Source organism: Vanellus vanellus (genome assembly GCF_965231255.1).
Source record: "Vanellus vanellus genome assembly, contig: HAP1_SCAFFOLD_53, whole genome shotgun sequence".
Classification (NCBI taxonomy): Eukaryota; Metazoa; Chordata; class Aves; order Charadriiformes; family Charadriidae; genus Vanellus; species Vanellus vanellus.
In genome coordinates this window covers 134,711-152,793 of record NW_028128477.1, presented here as the reverse complement: position 1 = coordinate 152,793, position 18,083 = coordinate 134,711, and the positions used below count along the sequence as shown (strand labels likewise).

The 18,083-nt window shown below is 52.4% G+C and overlaps 2 protein-coding genes across 2 annotated transcripts in view; both read right to left on the bottom strand.

Annotated features, from left to right (window-relative positions):
* Positions 1–18,083, bottom strand: part of LOC309684316 (olfactory receptor 14C36-like) — a gene marked incomplete at both ends in the record, with an annotated part of 204,552 nt that overhangs the window by 85,929 nt on the left and 100,540 nt on the right. The gene's annotated exons all lie outside the window — the stretch shown is intronic.
* LOC309684324 (olfactory receptor 14A16-like) lies at positions 1,710–2,639 on the bottom strand (the record flags this gene model as incomplete). Its single annotated transcript, XM_082500257.1, has 1 exon — positions 1,710–2,639. One exon carries the CDS (start codon positions 2,637–2,639, stop codon positions 1,710–1,712), a length of 930 nt encoding a protein of 309 aa, XP_082356383.1.

Genomic DNA, 18,083 nt, shown 5'->3' with positions numbered 1-18,083 from the left:
TTCAGTGACCTTGAGGTGGCAGAGTCTGGGATCTTTAAGGTGGCTAGGAGAGCGCACAGTAAGCTCTCTATCCTGGACTTCAGGAGAGAAGACTTTGGCCTCTTCAGGGATCTGCTTGGTGAATTACATTGGGACAAAGCCCTGGAAGGAAGAGGGGCCCATGAATGTTGGCTAATATCCAAGCGCTACCTCTGCCAAGCTCAGGAGCAACACATCCCGGCAAAGAGGAACTCAGGGAAAGACACCAGGAGGCCTGCGTGGATGACCAAGGAGCTCCTGGTCAATCTCAAAGAGACAAAGGAAGCCTAGAGAAGGTGGAAGCAAGGACAGGTAGCCTGGGAGGTATTTTCTGAGCAGCCAAGTATCAGGTTAGGAAAGCTAAAGCCCAGGTAGAGGTGAATCAGTCCAGGAGCATGAGGGGCAACAAGAAAGCCTTCTATAGGTATGTGGGTGACAAAAAGAAGACTAGGGAACACGTGGGCGCACCCAGGAAGGAACCGGGAGACATGGTCACCCGGGACATGGAGAAGGCTGAGATACTCAACGACTTCTTTGCCTCAGTCTTCCCTGGAAAGGGCTCTAACACTGCCGTTGTCCTCTCCAAGGCACTTCCCAGCACTCCCCAGCCCCTGCCCAGCTCTGCCCACCTCCCCTGCCCTCTCCCCAGGACAGCCCAGCCCAGCAGCCCAGTCTGGGCTGGCCCCACAGCACTGCCCGCCGCAGGCTGATGCAGAGCTCTGGGCACTCACCGCACAGCCCCAGATCCTCCCAAGGGCACAGCAGCTCCTGGGGGGCAGACAAGGAGGTCAGCCTGCCCATCAGCCCCAGGGCTCGTGCTGGTGCTGAGGGAACGAGGAAAAAGAGGCTGGTCACTCTCGGCCTCTCCGGAATTCAGATTGTGCGTGATCCCCAGCCCTGACTGAATTTGCCCCCTTCTCTCCCCAGTCAGCCCCACGCCCCAGGACAGCACAGCAGTCCTGGCCCTGGGGTTCCGTCAAGCACCTCCTGCATCTCCCCACTCTCCCCTCCCTGTGCCTGATGAGTCCCTGCTGACTCCCTCGGCACTGCAGCGTCCTTGTGCGTGGACACATTGATTCAGTGCTTTATATTAGTGGACTTCACCTTTGAGGGTGTTTCACCTTCGGAGTCTCCATCCGTTCCAGTCCAAGGGCAAGTGTTGAGTCCCTAATACCGCCTCTCTCCTCCCGCCTAAAAGATGCATTTCAGGAACGTCCAGTATATGCCATCAGTCCTGTCATACATGAAGAAGACTGAGGAGATAATGGGAGCTTATGGATCGTCTCCCCTTCTATTGGCTACTAAGAAGAGCGCTTTTAAATCCAGAATATTTGGTGAAGTGGAAACCAATTGTACCATGAGCTTAGCTCCAGAAACATTGAAAACACAAGGAGAAGAGACTCATTAAAATATTGATTCCTTGAACATGTTCTTGGAAGGAACTTTGGAGGAACAGCCCATCCTTCAGGCACGGCACTTGGGAGATGCCCTTTTATTGAAGAGCTGTTATCTGTCAGGCCACACCTGACTCTGTGTTGTGCAAGGGTCAGACACAGTAGGATCAAGCCTCAGGACAAGCAGCATAAACTCAGAAAATTATCTATAAGCAGGATTATCACGAGAGAAAAAAGCAGACTCACAGTCTAAGATAAGCCTTGGGCAATGTGCATGGAAGGGGCAGCAGGTTATTGTCAGCGAAACAGTGTCCATTGGGCCTGTTTCCGTACGGCATCCTTGAGCTCCTGGTTCCTCATGCTGTAGATGAAGGGGTTCATTGCTGGAGGCACCACCGAGTACAGAAATGACACAAGCAGGTCCAGAGATGGGGAGGAGATGGAGGGGGGCTTCAGGTGGGCAAACACTCCAGTGCTGATAAAGAGGGAGACCACGGCCAGGTGAGGGAAGCATGTGGAAAAGGCTTTGTGCCGTCCCTGCTCCGAGGGGATCCTCAGCACCGCCCTCAAAATCTGCACATAGGACAGCACAATGAAAACAAAACACCCCAATGCTAAACAGACACTAACTACAATCAGTCCAACTTCCCTGAGGTAGGAGTGTGAGCAGGAGAGCTTGAGGATGTGGGGGATTTCACAGAAGAACTGGTGCAGGGCATTGCCCTGGCAGAGGGGCAGTGAAAATGTATTGGCCGTGTGCAGCACAGCATTGAGGAACCCACTGGCCCAGGCAGCTGCTGCCATGCGGACACAAGCTCTGCGGCCCGGGAGGGTCCCGTAGTGCAGGGGTTGGCAGATGGCAACGTAGCGGTCATAGGCCATGACGGTGAGGAGAAAATACTCAGCTGAAATAAAAAAGAAAAAGAAAAATACCTGGACAGCACATTCTGCATAGGAGATGGCCCTGGTGTTCCAGAGGGAATTGCCCATGGTTTTGGGGAGAGTGGTGGAGATACAGCCCAGGTCCAGAACAGAGAGGTTGAGGAGGAAGAAGTACATGGGGGTGTGGAGGTGGTGGTCGCAGGCGATGGTGGTGATGATGAGGCCGTTTCCCAGGAGGGCAGCCAGGTAGATGCCCAGGAAGAGCCCAAAGGTCAAGAGCTGCAGCTCCCGTGTGTCTGCAAATGCCAGGAGGAGGAAGTGGGTGATGGAGCTGCCATTGGGCATTTTCTTCTTTTGGGCACAGGGACCTTTTCAAAATGTAAAGACAGTGACAAGTTAGGGTAGAATTCATAGAATCATAGAATGGTTTAGGTTACAAGGGACCTTGAAGATCACTGAGTTGCAACCCCCTTGCCATGGGCAGGGACACCTCCAACCACACCAGGTTGCTCAAAGCTCCATCCAGCCTGGCCTTGAACACCTCCAGGGTTGGAGCTTCCGCAACTTCTTTGGGACACCTATTCCAGTGCCTTAACACCATAAAAGTGAAAAATTTCTTCCTAATATAAATCTACCTTCTTCCAGTTGAAAGCCATTCCCCCTCAGCCTGTCACTACATGCCCCTGTAAAATGTCCTTCCCCAGCTCTCCTGTAGCCCCTTTAGTTACTGGAGGGCCGCAGTAAGTTCTCCATGGAACCGTCTCTTCTCCAGGCTGAGAAACTCTAACTGTCCCAGCCTGTCCTCATCGGAGAGGGCCTCCAGCCCTCTGATCATCTTTGTGGCCATCCTCTGGACCCACTCCAACAGGCCCATGCCCTTCTTTTGTTTGGGGCTCCAGAGCTGGAATTCTCTGAGTATAATCTATTCAATTTCTCATAAAACACCCCCAAACCACTTTTACCTTTCCAGGAAGACCTTTTGTGAGCTGAGATTGGTGCTGTCTGAGGGTGCCCCAGAGAACAGGAGGTTCTGCTGTTGGCTCTGCAGGACTCAGACCTGCCCTACAGCAAAAGGAAAATAGGAACTTGGGGTGATCTCAGATTAAATCCACTTTTGATAGCAAAGAGCTGTTCAGCATTGTGGCTCCCAATGCACCCGGCTGCAGAGCAGAGCTGTGGGGATGTTGTTGTGTTCGTACTGTTTTAGTTGCCCCAACACACCTTAGGAGTGTTTTTAAGACAGAAATCCTGCTGCGCCTTGTGGGTCCTGAGACACAAACGGGCTGTCATTGCAGGGGGTTGACTAGGTGACCCGTAAAGGCCTCTTCCAAACACACCATTCTAGGAGTCTACGATTCTGTGGCACTGGTGAGAGCAGAGGAATGCGCCTTCCAAGTGCATCTCTCTAAAGCCCTCAGCCCCTCTAATCATACCTGAGGAAGACCTCAGCTCTGCCCTCCCAGCCAGGGCCACAGAGGGCTCATTACAGCTGCCCACAGACAGCTGCCCAGCAGCGTTTCCATGGCTTTAGCACCACGATGTCTTCTCTGTGGGACTGCTAGATAACACAGAGATGCCATGGGAGAACTGTGTCCTTCTGGAGGGCAGCCTGCAGCCCAGCAGGACCCCTCAAAGAAGGAATCACGTATCTTAAATTTGCTCATCCTGAAGGCACGATCAGGTCATTTCCAGCCACATACACTGTGATTCCCAGAGCGCCAAAGGCAGACAGGATGGAAGTTGGCTGCTTTTCCTCCATGGACATACGTGCACGAAAGTACGTGCAGTGTTGGTGTCTCAGCTGCTCTTCAATCCTTAGCCCCTCCCACCAGGGAGTGTAACAGTAAGAACAAGGGCAGACGGGAGAAGAGGGGATGCCAAAGTACCTCTGCCAGGGCAGGCAGGAGAGGGAGACACAGTCGGACACTTGAGCATATATCTCCTCTGTGGTGGTCAGGTTGCTGGAAAGGCAACTCATGACCAAACCCGCATGACACGAAGGGCAGAGGCTCTGCTGTGTGAGCGAGGGGACCAGGGGTTGCTCCAGGGAAGGCATCTGCACTGTCGGGGAGGGCAGGGAGATGCCTGTATCCCCCTTCCCACAGCATTTCTGGGAGCCCGCCTCTCTTCCTCCCTGCCCATGACTCTCTTACCTGGAGCTTGTCTTGGCCAGGACCTGTTTCTCTGTCCCCATATCTCCTCCCTCTTCATGCTCACAGACCCCATTCCACCTGCTGCGTGCACAGCTCTGCCCTGCAGACCCCTCCTGGCATCAGGGCACTGCCCAGGGACATCTTCGTGTGCAGGGGTTAACGAGAACCTCAGACAAGTCCTATCAACAAATGGGGTCTCAGAGCCTTGTGCACGGTGGAGAAATCCATTCCCATCTCTCCCTGCCCATCCAGCCGACCAAGAGGAGAAAACTCACAGCATAGACTTGTTCCCTTGCAGGTGAATAGTTCCTTGACATTGTTTTTCAAAAGAACCCTCTGCAAATGTCCTTGGGGTGACCTGGAGCTGGGAGCAGTCCTCAACCCTGCAGTTCCCTTGCACAAGCAGAAGTAATCTGCCTCACTGGCGGTCACTCCTTCCACCCACAGCTTCTCCACACAGCGCCATGGGAGCTCCCCGGGCAGGCTGAGAGCATACCCTAGCAGGCGGCAGAGCCCCTGCCCCGGCACACAGCCCCCCGGGGTGCAGGGACCCTGCTGGCAAGGACAGCCCTGCCCACCCCTGCCTGCACACCCAGTGTCACCTCCTGCAGACGTCTCCAGGAGCAGGCAGCCATCGTGCCCTGTGCCTCTGATGGTGGGGCAGGGAAGCCCTGCTCTGGAGTACGTCCTTCTCCTTTGCCCCAGCCATGGAAGGTGCCAGCTGTAGATGGTGCCAGGAGCTGCAGCTGCACTGCCCCGCAGCCAGAGACTTACTGTGCCGAGGGCTGTGGAGATGCCTCCCCTGGTGAACACTCTGCTCTGCCCTCGCTGCCTGCAGGCAGTGCCCTCAGCCCTGCTGCGCTGTGCAGAGGAGCTGCTCCTGGGCAGAGCTGTCTCTCTGCAGCGCTGCCCGCTTGCCAGGAGCTCCCTCCGTCCCAGCAGACCGGCCCAGCTCAGCAGCAGAGGACCAGCCCACGCTGGCACTCTCTCTGTCCCCTCTGGGCTCCTCCTTGGAGGTGTCCCTGGGGCTCCAGGGGAACCGCCTGTGAAAAAGGCTGAGGCAATCTCTCATGTTCCCTCCCTCAGCTGCGCAGAGACACTTACTTCCAGCAGTGTTATTTCTCCCAGCAGAAGAAGAGCTGGCCATGAGTACCCCCTCTTCTTGTCCCATCAGTAGCACACACGGGGTCTTGGACTCTTGGTAACAGGATTCCTTATGGCAAGTCACCGCTTGCCTGGTGCCACAGCTGGGGGGCTGCAGCCCAAACGTGCAGCAATGACCTCAGCCAGGGGCACAGACAGGACGAGCTGGAGCCGTTCCTGTGGCAGACAGGGCTGTGACATGGTGGCAGAGCTCAGTCCAGCTGGTCTTCAAGGACAGCCTCCTCCAAGCTCTGCTATAGTCCAGATTGCAATTCAATCTAACCCCGAAAGGCAATTCAAGGGCACCAGAATGAGTGTTTACTCCTTCAGGAACAGTTTGAGGAGAAACAAAGCCACTGTGTGGCCACTGCTGAGTTTCAGAGAGTGGGTGGAGCTATATCGGAGATTCTCTACATCCTCTTTGCCTCAGTCTGCCCCAGCAAGGTCTCCCAGAGCTCTGAGACTCGGGGCAGGAATCTGGTGGAACACCACCACCAGTGGATTGTTCCCAAGTCACCTTAACTAAGACAATCCTTACCAGTCTATGGGACAGGAGGGGTGGCAGCTGAGGGAGATGACAGGGTAAGCCAATGTCCCAGCATGTCCAATGACACTCCATAATCATTGAAAGGCCATGGAGGTTGAGGGAGGGAACTCCCTGATGACTGGCAGCATCCAAATATTGCATGCTCTTTTAAAAAAATGGCCAACGGATAAGCAGGGGAACTCAAGGCTGTGCCCCAGAGTGTGTCCGCTCAGAACCCATTTGTGGGTGTCTGAAACCCTGGATTTACCCAGGGCAGTTTGTGTCTCACCGTTCTCTACTTTCGGTGATGGAGGAACACAATTGCTCAGCGCAGGGAGAGAAGCGCTCGTTTTTAAGTTGGAAGTCAGCAAAGTTTTCAACATCTTCCCCCACAATATGCTTGTGCCTGAATTAGGATGTCATGGCTTGCATGGGTGCATAAGTAGATGGGTAACTAACCAGACGGCTGATTGGGCTCAGAGGTCTGTGGTCAATGCGTGGTACTCTGCCTTGAGGCATCTAGCTTGAAAGCTCCTGCAAGGGTCTGTCCTGCCACCTGCCCTGTTTAACATGTTTTTAAGGACCTGGAGAAGATGCAAGTGTTCTTTTTCATAGGATTTGCAGACACTACCCTGGTAGGAAAGGCTGGCATGCCAAAGGACATAGACATGTAACATAGACTATGTAACCTGTTCATAGAAGGGTATCAAATTTTGTCAGGCATGACTTGCCCTTGGTGAAGCCATGCTGGATGCTACCTATCACCTCCTTATTTTCTATGTGCCTCAGCAGAGTTTCCAGGAGGATCCGCTCCATGATTGGGCCAGGCACAGGGGTAAGACTGGCTGGCCTGTAGTCCCCCAGGTCTTCCTTATTTCCCTTTTTGAAAACAGGGCTTATGTTTCCCCTTGGCCAGTCAGCAGGAAGCTCACCAGACTGCCACGACTTCTCAAATATGACGGACAGTGGCTTAGCAACTTCGTCTGCCAGTTCCCTCAGGACCCCTGGATGTGTCTCATCCGGTCTCATGGACTTGTGCACCTTCAGGTTCCTCAGGTGGTTTATACATGATCTTTGCCTACAGTTGGCAGTTCTTCATTTTCCAGCTCCTTGCCTTTGCCCTCTGCATCATGGGCAGTGCGGCTGCAGTCTTTGCCAGTGAAGACTGAGGCAAAATAGTCATTGAGGACCTCAGCTTTGTCTCTGTCCCGGGTGACCAGTTCTTGCATTTCCTTCTGGAGAGGGCCCACATCTTCCCTAGTCTTTCTTTTCTCGCTGACATACTTAAAGACGGATTTTTTGTTTGTCTTGATGCCCCTGGCCAGATTTAGTTCTATCTGGGCTTTAGCTTGCCTCACCTGATCCGGGGCTGCTTGAACAATTTCTCTGTATTCCTCCCAGGCTTCCCGCCCCTGTTTCCACCCCCTATAGGCCTCCTTTTCACTTGTGAGCATGTCCAGGAGCTCCTTGTTCATCCATGCAGGCCTCCTGGCTTTTCTGCCTGCCTTCTTCTTTGTAGGGATGCATGACTCCTGAGCTTGGAGGAGGTGAGCCTTGAATATTAACTGGCTTACTTGGGCCCTTCTTCCCTCCAGCGCTTCATCCCATGGCACTATACCAAACAGATTCTTCAAGGAGCCACAGCCAGCTCTGCTAAAGCCCAGGGTGGTCAGCTTGCTGCGCACCTTCCTCGCTGCCTTGAGGATCTCAAACTTGATCATTTCATGGTCACGGCAGCCCAGACTGCCCTTGAGCTTGACACCGCCTACCAGCCTCTCCTTGTTGGTAGGGACAAGGTTCAGCAGAGCTCCTCTCCTTGTTTGCTCCTCTACCACTGAGAGAAAGACGTTGGCAATACAATCCAAGAACCTCCTGGACTGCCTATGCCCTGCTGTGTTACCCTTCCAACAGATGTCAGCAAACTTGCTGAGGGTACACTCTGTGCCCTCATCCAGGACGTTGATTAACATGTTGAACAAGACTGGCCAGTACTGACCCCTGGGGAGCACTTCTATTTACAGGCCTCCAATTAGACTCTGCGTCGAACACTATGCTATCAGCCTCATTCCCCACAGTATTCTTGTGTCCAGTTAGGACATTATGGTCTGATTGGGTGGATAAGTAGATGGGTAATAACTGAGATGAATAGTCGGGCTTGGAGGAACTTGGTGAACGCATAGTGTTCTGCCCAGAGGGATGTATCTAGTCGGGTTCCACCATGTTTCAAGGGCTTTTAATTACCCAAAGGAGATGAGAAAATGCTTTTTTTATAGCATTTGTAGATGACACCTCATTGAGGAGAGCAGACACTATATTAGAGGGCAGGGTTGCCATCCCAAGGGACCTAGACAAGGACAGGCCACTAGTAACATCATGTTATCCAACAAAGACAGATCTAAAGTTCTTTTGCTGACTTTGACTAAGGGTCTGAAGTGACAGATGGCAGGGACTGCCTAGGTTGGTATCAGCACTGCAGGAAAGGCTCTGGTGGTCCTTTGGTTTCATTAGGCAAAACATGGAGCCGTCGGCAAAGGCCAAAAGCATCCTGGGTGGTATGAGCAGGAGCACAGCCAGTGGGAGTGATTATCGCCCTGGGCTCAGCACATTTGAGAACAGATCCAGAATACTCCCCCAGGTTCTGACCCCCTTCAATGCGTGAGAGACACTGGTAAACTGGAGCTCATTTAGTGGAGGGCCACCAAGGTGGTCATGGTTGGAGCACTTGTGCTGTGAGAAGAAGCTGAAAAAGCTGGGCTTGTCCAGCTGGAAGAAAGGAAGATCTTGGGGGAACATGCAGCAGCATGTCCCAGTGGAGAACAGGATGCCCATGAGCCAGCAATGTGTCTTGGTGGCCGAGAAGGCCAATGGCATGCTGGGGTGCATCAAGCAGAGTGTGGCCAGCAGGTCGAGGGAGGTCATCCTCCCCTCTACTCTGCCCTGGTGAGGCCTCATCTGGAGTACTGTGTCCAGATCTGGGCTCCCCAGTTCAAGAAGGACAGGGAACTGCTGGAGAGGTTCCAGCAAAGGGCTACGAAGATGATGAGGGGATTGGAACATCTCTCTTATGAGGAAAAGCTGAGGGACTTGGGGCTTTTTAGTCTGGAGAAAAAGAGACTAAGGGGGGACCCTATCTATGCTTATAAATACTTAAAGGGAGGGTGCCAGGGGGATGGGAATAGTCTTTTTTCAGTGGTGCCCAGTGATAGGACAAGAGATAACAGGCGCTAACTTGAACATAGGAAGTTTCATCTTAACATGAGGAGGAACTTCTTTCCTTTGAGGGTGGCAGAGCACTGGCACAGGCTGCCCAGAGAGGTGGGGGAGTCTCCCACTCTGGAGACATTCCAAACCCACCTGGACGTGTCCTGTGCAACTGCTGTAGGTGACCCTGCTCTGGGAGGGGGCTTGGACTAGATGATCTCCAGAAGTCCCTTCCAACCCTGACCACTCTGTGATTCTGTGAAACTGGAGAGACATGGATTTGAAGGGTGGATTGTTCGGTGGATGAGGAACTGGTTTGATGGTCCCATCCAGTAGTGGTCAACGGCCTCACATCCAGATGGAGACTGGTGACAAGTGGTGAACCTCAGCGGTCTGTACTGGGACCAGTACTGTTCAATATCTTCATCAATGACAAAGGCAGTGGGATCGAGTGCACCTTCATCAAGTATGCTGATGATACCATGCTGAGTGGTGCGGTTGACACTCCCAAGGGACAAGATGTCATCCAGAGGGACCGGGAAAGGCTCAAGAAGTGAGCCCATATGAACAGCATGAGGTTCAACAAAGCCAAGTGAAGGGTCCTGCACCTGGGCCGGGGCAATCTCTGATATCAATACAGCCTGGGGGATGAAGGGATGGAGAGCAGCCCTGCCGAGAAGGACTTGGGTATACTGGGGGATGAAAAGCTGGACATGAGCTGGCAATGTGCGCTCGCAGATCACAAAGCCAACGGTATCCTGGGCTGCATCAAAAGAAGCATTACCAGCAGGTTGAGGGAGGGGATTCTGTCCCTCTGCTCTGCTTTGGTGAGACCCCACCTGGAGTGCTGCTCCAGCTCTGGAGCCCTCAGCACAGGACAGACATGGACCTATTGGAGTGGGTCCAGAGGAGGCCACAAAGATGCTCTGAGGGCTGGAGCACCTCTGCTGTGAGGAAAGGTTGAGAGAGTTGGGGTTGTTCAGCCTGGAGAAGAGAAGGCTCTGGGGAGACCTTATTGTGGCGTTCCAGTACCTAAAGGGGGACTACAGGAGAGCTGGGGACAGAGTTTTTAGCAGGGCCTGTTGCGATAGGACAAAGGGTGAGGGCTTTAAAGTAAAAGGGGGGAAATTTACACTCGATATAAAGAACCTTTTAACAATGAGGATGGTGAGACACTGGCCCAGGTTGCCCAGAGAGACAGGAGATGCCCCATCCCTGGAAACATTCCAGGCCAGGTTGGCCGGGGCTTGGAGACAGCTCATCCAGTTGAAGGTGTCCCTGCTCATGGCAGGGGGTTTGCACTAGATGGCCTTTAATGGTCCCTTCCAACCCAGACCATTCCATGATTCTAAACAGAGCCCGTTTTTACTGGGAGGGGACCAAGTCTGTACTGGAAGGGTTTAATGAAATCCAGTTTCAAATGGCACAATGCTCAGTCTTACTGGGAGGGGATGAGAGGATGCAGTTTATACTGGGAGCGTGCTCAGCCTGTACTTGGAGGGGTTAAAGAGGACTAGTTTGTAGTGGGAGGGGCCAAGTTTGTACTGGCAGGGGTTAAAGCAACCCAGTTTGTATTGTGACAGAGCCCAGATTGTAGTGGGAAGGGGCCAAGTTTGTACTGGCAGGGGTTAAAGCAACCCAGTTTGTACTGTGACAGAGCCCAGACTGTAGTGGGAAGGGGCCACGGGCTCCAGTTTGGACTGGGAGGGTGGCCCAGTGTACCCTGGGAGGGTCTAAAGGGATAAAGTTTGTACTGGCACAGGGCCCAGTCTGTTTGTACTGAGACGAGGCCCAGACTCTGCTGGGATTGGCTCAGAGGATCCCGTTTCTATGTGGAGAGGGCCCAGTCTGTACTGGGAGGAAACTGGGAGATCCAGTCTGTACTGAGATGAGGCCCAGTCTGTACAGGGCAGTGTTAAAGCGATCCATTTTGTACTGGTACACAGAGCAGTCTGCACTGGGAGCTGGGCTGGGATCCACTTTGGACTAGGAAGAGGCTCTTTCTCCACTGGGAGGAATTAAAGGGATTCTCTTCATACTGGGACAAGGCCCCTTCTGTACTGGGAGGGAATCAGGGGATGCAGTTTGGACTGGGACAGGGCCCAGTCTGTCCTGGCATAAGTTAGAGGATCCAGATTGTATTGGAGGTGGCCAGTTGGTACTGGGTGGGGACCGGGGAGTCCATTTTGGACTCGGCATAGCCCAGTCTGTACTGGGAGGGGTTAAAGGGATCCAGTTTCTATTTGGACGGAGCCCAGTCTTTACTGTCAGGTGTTTAAGGGATCCAGTTTATAAAGGGACAGAACCCAGTCTGTACTTGGAGGGGTAAAATGGAGTAATCTCTATTTGTTGACAGTCAGTTCTGTACTGGGAGGGGACCACGGGATCCAGTTTGTACCAGGAGGGGACCCAGTCTGTACTGGGAGGGGGCCACGGCATCTAGTTTGTACTGCCACGGGGACCAGTCTGTAGTGGGAGGGGTTAAGGGATTTGGTGTGTACTGGGAAGGGCGCAGTGTATACCGGGAGGGTTTAAAGAGGTAAAGTTTCTCATGGAATGGGGCCCAGGGGTTACAGGGAGGGGGCCATGGGATCCAGTTTGTACTGGCACCTGACCCAGTTTCTGTGTGGAGGGGATGAGGTGGTGGAGTTTGTACTGGGACAGGAACTAGTTTTTACTAAGAGGGGATCGAGTGATCCAGTTTGTACTAGGAGAGGGCCCCATCTGTACTGGCAGAGGTTGAGGGGATCCACTTCATACTGGGTCAGGGCCCAGTCTCTACTGGGAGGGGTTGAGGAGATCCACTTTCTAGTGGGACAGGGGCCCAGTCTGTCATGGAAGGGGTTAAAGGGATGCAGTTTATACTGGGAGAAGGCTCAGTCTGTACTGGGAGGGGATTGGGGATCCAGTTTGTACAGGGACGGGGCCCAGTCTTCTTGGGCTTGGTTCAAAGGGCCCCATTTTGGACTTGAAAGGGCCCAGTCTGTGCTGGGAGGTTGCCAGGAGATGCAGTTTGTACTTGGATGGTGCCCAGTCTGCATTCCGAGGGGATCAGGGGATCCCACTGACACTGGGATTTGGCGCAGTCTATACTGGAACACGTTAAAATGATCCACTTTGTACTGGACAAGACCCAGTCTGTACTGGGAGGTGTTAAATAAAGTCCGACAAGGCAGATGTCATGGTGGGAGTCTGCTATAGACCACCCAACCAGGATGAAGAGACAGATGAAATATTCTAGAAGCAGCTGGGACAAGTGTCACGATAGCCAGCCCTTGTCCTCGTGGGGGACTTCAACTTACTGGATGTCTGCTGGAAATGCAATAGAGTGGAGAGGAAGCAGCCCAGGAGGTTCCTGGAGTGTGTTGAGGGTAACTTCCTGACACAGGTGGGGAGGGAGCAGAGGAGGGAAGCACCCCGCTGGACCTGTTGTTTGCCAACAGAGAAGGGCTTGTGGGGGGTGTGAGGATTGGAGGCCGTCTTGGGCATAGTGATCATGAAATGACAGAATTTTCAATTCTTGGTGAAGTCAGGAGCGGGGTCAGCAGAACTGCCACCTGGGACTTCCGGAGGGTGGGCTTTGGCCTGTTTAGGGGTGTGGTTAACAGAGTCCCTTGGGAGGAAGTCCTGAAGGGCAAAGGAGTCCAGGAAGGCTGGACATTCATCAAGAAGGAACTTTTAAAGGCACGGGAGCAGGCTGTCACCATGTGCCGAAAGACGAGCCATCAGGGAAGAAGACCTGGCTGAACAGAGAGCTTTGGCTGGAACTGAGGGGAAAAAGGGGTTTATGCCAGTTGGAAGAAGTGGCAGGCAACTCAGTTGGACTGCAAGGATGTCATGAGGTTATGCAGGGAGAAAAGTAGAAGGGCTAAAACCCAACTAGAAATTAATCTGGCCATGCCATAAAAGACAATGAAAAATGTTTCATAAATACATCATCAACAAAAGGAGGGTTAAGAAGAATCTCCATCCTTTATTGGATGTGGAGGGAAAGATGGTGACCAGGGATGAGGAAGAGGCTGACGTACTTATTGCCTTCTTTGCCTCAGTCTTTAAGAGTAAGACCAGTTGCTCTCTGGGTACCCAGCCCCCTGAGCTGGAAGACAGGGTTGGGGAGCATAATGAAGCCCCGCAATCCAAGGGGAAATGGTGAGGAACCTGCTACATCACTTAGAAATACACAAGTCTATGGCGCCGCTTGAGATCCACCCAAGGGTACTGAGGGAACTGGCGGGAGTACTCACCAAGCCACTTTCCATCATTTATCAGCATTCCTGGCTAACTGGGGTGGTCCCAGTTGACTGGAAGATAACAAACGTGGCGCCCATCTACAAGAAGGACCAGAAGGAGGACCTGGGGAATTACAGGCCTATCAGTCCGACCTCGGTGCTGGGAAAGGTTACGGAGGAGATCATCCTGAGTTCCATCATGCAGCACATACAGGACAACCAGGCGATCAGACCCAGCCAGCATGAGTTTATGAAAGGCAAGTCCTGCCTGAGAAACCCGACCTCCTTCTATGACAAGGTGACCAGCTTAGTGGATGAGGAAAAGGCTGTGGATGTTGTTTACCTGCGCTTCATTAAAGCCTTTGACACTTTTTCCCACAGCGTTCTCCTGGAGAAACTGGCTGCTCATGGCTTGGACAGGTGTACACTCTGCTGGGTAAAACACTGGCTGGACGGCCGGGACCAAAGAGTGGTGCTGAATGGAGTTCAATCCATTTGGCGGCCGGTCACAAGTGACGTTCCCCGGGGCTCAGTACTGAGACGGGTTGTCTTCAATATCTTTATCAACGATCTAGACAAGGGGGTGGAGTGCCCCCTCAGTAAGTTCGCAGATGACACCAATTAAGGTGGGAGTGTTGATCTGCCTGAGTGTCGGAAGGCTCTGCAGAGGGATCTGGACAAGCTGGATCCATGGGCTGAGGCAAATGGTATGGGGTTCAACAAGGCCAAGAGCCGGGTCCTGCCCTTGGGTCACAACAACCTCACGCAGCGCTACATGCTTGGGGCAGAGTGGCTGGAAAGATGCCCAGCAGAAAAGGACCTGGGGGTGTTGGTGGCTGAATATGAGCTGGCAGTGTGCCCAGGTGGCCATGAAGGCCCACAGCATCCTGGCTTGTACCAGTAAGAGTGTGGTGAGCAGGACTAGGAAAGTAATCGTCCCCCTGTACTCTGCATTGGTGAGGCCCCACCTCGAGTACTGTGTTCAGTTTTGGGCCCCTCAGTATAAGGAAGACATTGAGGTGTTGGAGCGTGTCCACATAAGGGCAACAAAGCTGGTGAGGGGTCTGGAGGACAAGTCTTGTGAGGAGCGGCTGAGGGAACTGGGGTTGTTCAGACTGGAGAAGAGGAGGCTGAGGGGAGACTTTCTCGCTCGCTACGGTTCCCTGAAAGGACGTTGTAGCGAGGTGGGGGTTGGTCTCTTCTCCCAAGTAATGAGAGAGAGGACTTGAGGAAATGGCCTCAAGTTTCTCCAGGGGAGATTTACATTGCGTATTAGGAAAAATTTCTTCAGCTAAAGGGCTTTTGAGCACTGGAACAGGCGGCCCAGGGAAGTGGTTGAGTCACCATCCCTGGGGGTATTTAATGGATGTGTAGATGTGGCACACAGGGACATGGTTTAGTGGTGGACTTGGCAGTGTTAGGTTTACAGTTGGACTCTATGATCTTAAAGGTCTTTTGCAATTCTCAATGATTCTATGATTCTTTTGGGACTCTGGATTTTGTTCTGTCCTTGACCCTTTTTGGGAGGGCAGGAGTTGTCACAGAATTTTCCTACACTCAGCCTCGCTCACCCTCACACCCCACTGCCCCCAGGAAGAGCCCTGAGTCACCAGTGAGGGGCAGGACCTGCCTTCCCAGGGCCTGGGGGTCAGGGGTTGGCCTTTCTGCTGCATCAACCAAGCCAAGGGGTTCCTCAGCATTACAGCCACCTGCACAGTGCCTTTGCCTACCTGCAGCCACAGCCTCCAGTTATCTTCTCTAACGAGTCCCTGGGGAGACTTTGGCAGTAACGACCCTCAGTGGGGCCAATCAAGGCTTCAAGGTACTTTGCTTCTGACTTGGACTTCTGGAGCACTTTGTTCAATCTTCTCTCAGTGCCTGAGGCTCATGGACTCAGCACCAAATACACCGTGGGGCTCATTAAAAGACAGAAAGCCCTAACAAGGTGTTCATCGTTCTTGTAATTTTCTTCAAATCTTCAAGACTTGTACAGCCAATTAGAGAGGTTTCAGAGTGTAGTTAAGGAGGAGATTTCAAAGTGCACCGAAGAAAAATGTCTTTTTTATTATAAAGGATATAATGTATTACTCCTGATTATCACTTACGATTAGGATAGAAGCATTCTCGGATTGTTCTGGATACAGGGTGTCCCTTCAGGGGGTCTGGACAAGGAGGAGAAGCAGTCCCTGGAGGTCTGACACTGTAGGACAGCTTTGCTCCTCACCTCCCCGCCCTCCCCATTTCTGACATTGGCCACCTGGGACTGACACCCCTGGTCCTTGCATCAGACTTCTCCACTGAAGTCTGCAGCTGGATGTCACAGCTCCATTGCCCCATCTCCCACCTGCGCTCCTCAGAGCCCTGGCTGCACCCAGGCGCAGGAGAACTTTTCCTGTTTGTAAGAAAAGAAAAGTAAAGCATAATCAGATTTCCTAAACAATAACACACAGTCCGCAATCACACGCTCAGGACAAGCTACCTCTAATGAGGCTGCCTTTCTACAAGGGAGTTCTTATGAGAAAGAGTTTAGGAAGGTAGATAGACAAGACAGATATAAACACAATTAAGGAGTTGGCTGAGGAGACAATTAGATTGTTGAAAGACAGGCAAGCTTTGAACTCCTTGAAAGTCAAAGCAGCAGCACAGGTGAGAGGTATCTGAGTGAAGAAAGAGTAAGGGGAGGAGAAAACTGGCGAAGAATGGAAAGGGCCTTTGCCCAGAGAGTCTGCATCTGCAAAGATGACTTTAGAAATGAGCATTGTCTCAGGAGAAGGGTAAGCATCTGAAAGATTAGAGAAAGTACACACAGTGTGTAACAGGGAGAAGAGTGGTAATGAGGTTACAGGGGAAGATCAATATTTCTTTGGAATATCCCTTTTGAAAGGTCATGGGATTGGCAGAGGTCTCTGGTGAGAGAGGACAAGCAAGTGTAGCACCTGTCTTTGAAAGAGTCCAAATGTGCGACCCAGGGAGCCACTGGCTGTCCAAGCTCACTTTGGTGAGGAGTGTTCTGCCATCAGTCAGAGCCCTCCTTGGTGATATTTCTGGGCACCGATAACAGAAGAACATGTCCAAGAAACATCAGCATGGATTTCATAGAATAGAATCATAGAATCATAGAATTGTTGAGGTTGGAAGGGACCTTTAAGATCGTCAAATCCAACCATTAACCTCCCCTGGCAGAACCACTTCTAAACCATGTCCCCAAGTACCACATCTACCCTTTCTTTAAACACCTCCAGGCATGGCGAATCCACCACCTCCCTGGGCAGCCTATTCCAATGCTTGATAACCCTTTCAGTGAAACAAAAATTCCTAATATACAATCTAAACCTTGCCTGGCATAACTTGAACCCATTTCCTCTTGTCCTATCACTTGTCACCAGGGAGAAGAGGTCAGCCCCCACCTCTCTACAACCTCCTTTCAGGTAGTTGTAGAGGGTGATAAGGTCTCCCCTCAGCCTCCTCTTCTCCAGGCTAAACAACCCCAGTTCCCTCAGCCGCTCCTCATAAGATTTGTCCTCCAGACCCCTCACCAGCTTCGTTGCCTTTCTCTGGACACGCTCCAACACCTCAATGTCCTTCTTGTAGTGAGGGGCCCAAACCTGAACACAGTACTCGTAGTGGGGCCTCACCAGTGCCCAGTACAGGGGTATGGTCAGTTCCCTAGTCCTGCTGGCCACACTATTCCTGATACAGGCCAGGATGCTGTTGGCCTTCTTGGCCACCTGGGCACACTGCCGGCTCATATCTGCCGGTCCTTTTCTGCCGGTCATCTTTTCAACCCCTCTACCCCAAGCTTGTAGTGTCCGTGGGGTTGTTGTGACCCAAGTGCAGGACCCGGCACTTGGCCTTGTTGAACCTGAAACCTTGTTGAACCTAAAGTCTTCTTGAGCCTGTTCTTATGGAAATAAGAACAAATGAAGAGATGTCCTAAACCCAGAATTCAACAGACTACTGAAAGACAAATTTTAACTGCCTGAAGCTCAAAGCAGCAGTGGGATTGTTGAGAGGTGTCTGAATGATGAAAGAGGAAGGGGAAGGGAATTGTAGAGAGCAATCACAAGTGCTTCTGTGCACATGCACTGCTGGAAAGGTGCCTTCAGACATGGTCACTTCCTTTAGGATAGGTGGAAATACGTGAAAGGTGAGGGAGATTAAATTCAGAGGCTGAGAGAGAGTCCTGACAATGCAAAGAGAGGGAAAGGTCAGTAGCTCTCATCTTTCTGTCAATGGGCATCCTGAAAACTCCTCATCTACATCTCATGGGAGAACACCAAATGTTTATTAAAAGTATTCTCTTGTTTTAGCTGATGAGGTCGTGCTCATACACATGTCAAAATGTCTCAGGCTTCCAGGCAGCGCTCCGCTGTCTGACCATCAGTACCCAGTGGTACCTCCAGAGGGCCCCGTGTCTCCGAAGCACCTGCCTGGGCCTGGCTGCTGTCCCAGAGGAGCTGCTGGAGACCAGAGCCCCTGGGAAGCTGCAGCTGGAGCCTGGGCAGAGGGTCCCAGGCACCTACACTCGCACCTCGCT